Source organism: Notothenia coriiceps, unplaced genomic scaffold (assembly GCF_000735185.1).
Source record: "Notothenia coriiceps isolate Sejong01 unplaced genomic scaffold, NC01 NC01_scaffold00026064, whole genome shotgun sequence".
NCBI lineage: Eukaryota > Metazoa > Chordata > Actinopteri > Perciformes > Nototheniidae > Notothenia > Notothenia coriiceps.
This window is the reverse complement of record NW_011358765.1, coordinates 7501-15346: the sequence shown is the minus strand read 5'-3', so window position 1 is coordinate 15346 and position 7846 is coordinate 7501. Positions and strand designations below refer to the sequence as shown.

At 40.8% G+C, this 7846-nt stretch overlaps 1 protein-coding gene across 1 annotated transcript in view; it reads right to left on the bottom strand.

The window, feature by feature from the left end:
* Positions 1 to 5786: 5786 nt before the first annotated feature.
* LOC104956445 (histone H2A.Z) overlaps positions 5787 to 7846 on the bottom strand; it is a 2244-nt gene continuing 184 nt past the window's right edge. The window contains exons 2-5 of the mRNA XM_010783927.1: positions 7545 to 7622; positions 7287 to 7400; positions 7077 to 7206; positions 5787 to 6629 (exon numbers count right to left, since the gene is read on the bottom strand). Coding sequence (XP_010782229.1) covers positions 6568 to 6629; positions 7077 to 7206; positions 7287 to 7400; positions 7545 to 7622 — 384 coding nt within the window. The 3' untranslated portion in view covers positions 5787 to 6567. The remainder of the gene's footprint in view (positions 6630 to 7076; positions 7207 to 7286; positions 7401 to 7544; positions 7623 to 7846) is intronic.

The window sequence follows — 7846 nt, the reverse complement described above, 5'->3', positions numbered from 1 at the left end:
ATACTACGTCATCGAGGGCCGCCGAAGGACTGTTCCAATCTCCAGCATACTTGGAAATCCACTGAGGCCGCGTCCTTGGTTTGGGGGTAATTTCGAGGCTGCACATGGGTAGACTTTGCATCCTTCAAATCCCCACAATGCTTTGCGCACGGACCAATTTCAAAAACCTTTGCGGAAAATGGCTGAACCGACGCAGCACAGCACACATTTAAATGTAAGTATGTAGTGGCGTAGAACATGTGTTGGTAAATATGTTACTTTGTTGCATTTGTTATCACCAAAAATGTGTTCCGTGAAAGTAAAGCAAGTTCATAATTAGATAGACATCGTGAGGTATTTATTTTCGGTACAGTTTATGTTGAAACCGTTAGAGAGAGTGGCACACTTGTTAGCCTGTTCCATTCTTCTTTGTTTTCCGAAGCCGTGGCTTGGAAGTATACTTGCTTCGTTTCTGAAGGAAGTGACTTGGAAGTATGCGACTACCAAGCCAGTATCCTCGCGATTGAGAAACGGCCACGGTGTGAGATGTCTTTTTTAGCTGTTCTGTCGTCATTTCCTGAAATCTTTTTCACGCTGTCAGTCAAAATGAATGGGCGTTTCTTTGACTATTTATAGACAAATATGGGCGTTACGTGAAGCCCGCAAAAGCTGCGCCGCATTTCGAGTGGATTGTGATTTATAAAGGGAAACCGGCTTACGTCCTACGCCGGTACGCAGTGGTTTATAAATCGGAAAATGTCTGTCCGTATTGATTTGCTTTGTCCTACGGAAGCCATCTTCCCACGTGAATCCTACGCAAGGCTTTATAAATGAGGCCCCAGGACATTATGGAAAAAAAGAAGGTTCATATAACAAATGAGTATGATCAATCTATCATGTTTCTTTTCAGAGGAATAAGACCCGACCCCAGTTCTCTCTTCTTAAGTACGTCAAAGTATGAAAGTAGAACATGTGGAGGTCCAGCTCATGTTAATCTACGTATCAGAGCTCCTTTGAAGCGTTTATTCATATTTGCCTTTGCAGCCTATTGCTGTCTCTCCAGTTGGGGAAGCTGGTGGCTAAATGAAGACCACCAAAGCATGTGCTCTGTTTGCGGAGGGATTTCAGCCCCCTGACCACTCGTCCATTGTCATCAAATTTGCACAGAGCTGCAATAATTCAAAGACACTTATCATATGCTTTTGGATTGCTTGTGTCCCCCGTTTCCCCCTGTGGCCAATCGTGTTGACCTTCCTGTCAGCTCCCCTGTGGAATTCTGGGTGGCAGGCGGTTCTGCCTCCCTCCCTCCACCCCCGCTAACAGAATACATACAAATTAGCTTTTCAAATATCAGATCAAGTTATATAAAGAACAAAAGCAAAGCAGACTTCAAAGGGGGGGGGGGGCAGGAGAGATGCTTCAGCTCTCTCAACCCGGTCCTCAGACGCTGTGGTGGATTTGATTATTGTTGTTAACTCCTCTCCCCCCTCCCCTCAGCTCCCTGAGACCCCCTGCACTAACAAAATGGGTCCAGCCTTTTGGAGCGAATCCCAATCCCAAACCTGGTCTTTGATTTCGGAGGTCTTGGCACTGCTCCTTCTCCCTGCTTTGTTCCTCTTGACGGATCCAGGCGGGCCGGCGAACCGTGACCCCTGCCAGCCCACCCCGTCTGTGTGAGCGCACACTCTCACTCACACACACACACACACACACACACACACACACACACACACACACACACACACACACACACACACACACACACACACACACAGACAGACACAGACACAGACAGACAATGCCAAGCCACCACAGAACCCAACAGGAAAGGAGGGGAAAATGGAGGGGAATGAGCTGAAAGCATCTGTGAATCAAAGTCTCATCCCTGACAGAGATTACAGCGCGGCTAGTGTCGTCGCTGCTTCCATTGTGTCTGTTGGGATAAGTTAGCCATGTGTGGTGGGCGAGGAGGAGAGTCTGGCCATTTCACTGCTCTGAACCACCTGCCACCAGACGGACCGAGTGTGAACTTGAACAAGGAAGAAAGAAAAAAACGTCAGTTCCCTTCCGGCAGCCGCCTCATTTTCTCTAACTGCGTTGTCAAAGCAGCTTCGTATCCACTTTGCAGTGTCTCGGAGTCGACAAGCTTTTACAGACGCTTGGACCATAATATTTCATGCGTTTTGTTTTGCTGAGGCCAAAAACAAAACAACTGTTCAACTTGTAAAAAAACAATCTTTTTTTTACATATATATTTTTACTGAAGACACATGGCACATAGAAAATACATTTTTGGAGCCACAGTTACATAATTAAAACAACTAGTAATCGTCTTAGTCTTAACTTTGTACATCTATAAAAAAGCCATACATTGCTTTTTTATATTTTTTAATAATATTAATAAAAGGAAAAAAAAGACAGCAACAGGAAATCTAAGGATGTTTTTCGCAATTACAAATGGATTGTGCTCTAAAGAATGCGCTCATTATGAGTTAATCCTATAAATTAACACATGGATCTTATTTGTATAATTTTGTGTAACATTGCACCAATGTAATTGCAGAGATCTTCCATTATGCCAAAAAAAAAAAAACAGTAAGACAATCAGATAGATTTGACAGTAATCTCATTGGCTGTATGTTCCTTACAGAACAAAGTATGGTTCTTTTTCACAGACTGAAAACTCTTCCTCAACCTTTATCAAATAAATAAATGCTAAATCCATACAGTGAGGCCATCTGTGTTAATGGCTTCCAGAAAGCCCCACAGACTGTCCAGCCTGAAGGAAGCGAGGTGAGCGCTGTTCCACTTCCTGCACTTTAATTAGAACCAAATTGAAATGAGCCTCCCTCCTCAGTGTTCTCTTAATTGACCCAATGAATGCGTGGGGGGAAAGCCTCATTAGCACTCCGGTTTACACCAGGCCAACAAAACAAATCCTCAATAGCACAGCAGAGCCGAGCCCACCACATTTTGAAGTTCACTCCACCATTTTGACTTCTAGAGAAGCTTTTGATCCGTGTTAAACTTAAATTATGGGGGAAATAAAGTGGTGAGTATTTGCAGAGTGCATGAATTTAAAGCAATCAGAGCTGAAGAATAGTTAAATAAGCCAGATTGCTAGAATTACCAAAACTCTGTATTCTTGGTGTTTTCCTGTGGTTCCAAGACTTAATAACACCAAACTAATCATACAATATCTGTCTTTTGGACAAACCCAGAAAGCCCCTCAATCAGTCACTGGTTAAAAACCTCTCTCATTGTCTGGCCTTAGAGAAATGGACCTCTGCCATAAGGGAAAGCCTGATGGCTTCTATAGAACATGGGGGAAATGCTCACACTTGTTGGAAAGGAACTATACGACCGAGTCAATTAATATGCAAGGGATTATGGGATGTGTTGCAGCTTCTTGTCTACCAGCTTTTTGATTTACTGTTTCAGCCTTTTGACAATTTCACATTAATCATTTACGTTGTTTTGAGTTTCCTCTTTGAATTATTGTTCACTGTCAACATCTATATAGTATATCTGTATGTTTTTGTATGTTATTCATTTAAGTATTACTATTTTTTCCTTTCTTTTCTTGTAACTTTGTTGTATTTGTTTGTTTTGTTCTTCTTTGGGGGGTTATAAATGTGTGTAATGTGTTTCTGGAAAAAACGAAATGCAATAAATATATTTGTCAAAACTTAATAAAATACATCACGACAGCTCACAGTTGATATTTGGAATATCAACAGTTTTTTACTTTAAAAAACTCAGCGTTGAATGTCAGCTCCCTGTACACAAACAGGCCATTTTACACTTCTGTTTTCTGTACAAATAAAACAAATTGAATGCAACATACCACTTGTAGACTTATAGAGGTGTTTGTAGGTGATTGTACCTTGAACAGAACATGGCTAGCTTTTTCCCTGGGTTCATATTTAGCTGTAGGCTAACGATGCTTGGTCTTTTTATACAAGAAAAAGAGAAGAATAATCCATATTGTTTTCCTCCAATGTATATGTGGAGAGAAATGTCTGCATAACTCCAAGAAATGTGCTGAGTGGACTGAGCTGACCCTTTCGCTTCAGTGGCCGAACCAACTCTGACCGGTGTGTGTTTTGGCGCTGTCACATATGGGATCAGTTTATTAATTATTCCTCTCATTATTTCCACATAAATGAGGCACAATGATGAGTGCACCTCGGTCGTGTTTGGACCTTTTAGTCCAGTTAAGGACCTCGGCCTCTGCCGCATTTTGATTGGTTTGGACAAGCTGCGTGCCAGCCAAGTCTGTCACACCGGAAGGTCTCTTTCATTATTTTTAAATGCCACATCTGATTTTAATAACACAAAGGGTGAAAAGAAACTGTTCCACTCTGCAAAGTTAATGAGGAATTTGCAATGTCCATCCTATTTGTCTTCATAAAACGTGTTTGAAATTGTTGCTCGCCACGCAGCAAGACATTAGCAACCCATGATTTAATAAATAAATAGATCCTTCAAGAAAAATCCAGCCAGAAAGTTCCTGGGATAGTTTGGCAAAATACACTTGTTTGCTTTTTTTGTGAGATAAGAAGACTCATTTTAATCTCAAGTGTAAAGAAATGGGTAGCCTAGCTTAGCATTTGAGAATGTATTGCAGGGGCTTCACTGTTTAAAAAAAAAGGTCCACTACGAACCCCACACTTATTGAAACATATCACATTTGTTTCAATGCCAAACCGAAATGAACACTATCAAACTATATTCAACTATTCTATGTGTGTTCTGTCTGCCAAAAGAAACGTTTGCTTTTTGTATTAGCTTGCACACAGAAGCTCTAAATCTAAATCTATCTAAACTTGCAAAGCCTTCACCAGCACTAGCTTTTTCAAGAGGATACGCGTATTGATCACACTACAGAATAAGTAGTAATATTAGACAAAGTGATCTGTTCGTAACAAGGAACTCCAGGCCGAATAAATGATGACAAGTTGCCAGAAAAATGTTAATAATAAATAAACTAATAATTCAGAAGTTGTTGAAACCCACAAAGTGTAAATGTATGAGTTTGAAAAGATTCAGAATATATTTTTAAAAAGGTGAGAAAATCAATCATCGAGATTGTGATATAGACGAAGTGTGTATGTAGAGTGCCTTTAAAAAAATACATATAGTCTGGAAATAATAACTAGATCATGCTTCCAGTTGTACTTACACATTCTAAAATCAGTGCTTCTATTTATTAGATTTTTCAAAACATTGTCCTTTTCTAAGAATGTGTATATCCAATAAAGAACCTAAATGGGGCTACAAGAGGACAATCTCATCCAATTGACTGTGATGGCCACTGACTACATCACAGAAGAGATCTTGGTAATGAATCGTACCAACAAATGTATCCGATTCAACTAAACGTCTAAAGTGATTTGTTTTGTTCAGACCTAAAGGATGACGCATGACTTTCTTTCTACAGAAAACAGGATGTCAGTGTTTTAAATGTGTTCAATCCATGTCTTCTTTCACAGCTGAGTCGAAATGACATTGATTCCAGGAATATCCCAGTAAAGAGTGAGGCTTGATAATCAGATGGCTTGACCTGTCGTTATTCTGGCTCCATGGTTAGAACTCAATGCAGCCAGACGCTCGTAGAGCTCTGGGGACATCTAGTGGTGGTCTGACTTCATGATTGAGAGATGTTGCTCTGAAACCTGTCCTAACTAGACCCAGGGAGCAGTACAAAAACATGAGCCGTTTATATGTTGATCAAATAACACTTCGAGATGTTAGAAATCAGATTATTTTAAGTGTAATTGTTACACAAATAGATTTACAGCAAGTAATTATGACAGCCATGTTTTATTGTCAGAGCAATTAGCTTAATTATACATACAATAGATGTTCATCACCATCTACAGTGTTAGCAAAGACACACCATGTATAGTAATAGGTCAAAAACAAGTTCTTCACACAGGTTTAGTTCACCCCTATAAACCAGGAATGCAGTCAGACTGCCATCATGCAATAAGCCATCCATACTCCACAGTATGAAACACAATCAGACTGTGCCAGTCCAGTCTTTATTCAGAATCCAAAAATGACAAAAGGATTGCCCAAGTGTGTTAGTCCAGTGGTAAACTGACAAAACCTGCTGAGCAATTCATGCAAGAACACAGGACAGAAACTAATGGTTTGTGAGCTTAAGGTGGTTTCAATCATGACAAGTCTAGATAATTGCAGGCTGTGGTTGTTCAATGTTAGTCCTTAAAACTGGTCTAGATTCATACCACTTAAGCCTGTATAACATCAGAAACGAGCTCATGAAAATGAAAGAACTGAAAACATACTGCAATCACCCAATAAGAGCTTTATTAAAACACTTTAAAACATGGGAATGCCACCAAAGCGAGGTTTAACACAACTGCAGCAACAGGAGAACAAAAAAAAGAAGCCAAAAACAACAAATGAGCTTCTCTGAAGCCACTTTTTAAAAATACCCCAGGTGAGTAAATGTAAGCCCAACCATACAAATAACTCCTAAAAGGCGTTTCTAATCTAAGACATTTAACCACTTGATGCAAACTTCGTCCTGAGGTGGCACGACTTCCGGAGCACTTCAGGTTATACGGTCTTCTGCTGGCCCTTCTTTCCAATCAGAGACTTGTGGATGTGAGGGATCACACCTGGGAAACAGAGGACCAGACATTCATTAACAGCTGCACATTACACTTGGTCATCTAATCAAAAAGCTAGTCAAAGGCTAAAAACTTCACCCCCTTTCCTCTGCACATGGACCAAATAAATAATATCTTTTTTAGTGTACAAGTTAAAAAAAGGTTTGTTTTATTTAAAGTTAATGGGCCTGCACCGAGAACAGTCATGATTATAGGAAACTAATCTGCTTGCTGAACTCTTGTCATTCTGCGGTAAATGCATTCATTTTAAGTTACAAAAGTAATCAAATAAAAGTGCAACTCTGAATGTAAAAAATAAGTTTCCATGTATTGGATAGTTTCGGGCACCCTGGCGTCTGGAATGTGGGCATTTCACACCGTTTTATAGACTCAATTGTAATACATTAATCACCAAATGTAACATTATTGTATGAATGATAGGGCTCTTCTCCTTACCTCCACCAGCAATAGTGGCCTTGATCAGTGAATCCAGCTCTTCATCTCCTCTAATGGCCAGCTGCAAGTGGCGGGGGGTAATACGCTTCACCTTAAGATCCTTTGATGCATTTCCTGCCAACTCCAGAACCTGAAAGACAGACAGGCTTTAGATGTACACGTTAGCCAGGAACGGCGGCTATCAGACGGATAAACTGTAGTCAGCGTTACCTCGGCAGTGAGGTATTCGAGGATAGCCGCGCTATACACGGCTGCAGTGGCTCCCACTCTGCCGTGGCTGGTGGTTCTGGACTTCAGGTGTCTGTGGATACGACCCACTGGAAACTGCAGGGATACAATGAGCAGACATTGGTGGAGAGAAACAAAATGGATCAGTGGCCAGATGGTGTGAGACGGCCAGCTGATCTCTAATGTTAGCTTGTTAGCGTTAGCACAGACAAATTAATGAATGGATTTGAATAGACAAACCTGCAGTCCTGCTCTTTGGGAGCGCGAAATTGCCTTAGTCTTGGTCTTCCCAGAGTCTTTACCTGCCTTTCCACCAGCCTGGAAAACAAAAAGAGTTATTGGGCTTGCTGCCGCCCCATCTTGTATTACTGTGAAATAAAACCCTTACAAAGTTTACAAATAACCGCAATTTAGCAGTGTGTTACCCTTTATATCGCTCGATAAAAGCAGCCGATGAGGAAGCTAGCATGATTAGCTACTACAACAGCTAACGCTAGCGGCTAATAGTTAGCTGTTCAACAACATGCAAAGGGGCCTTTAAC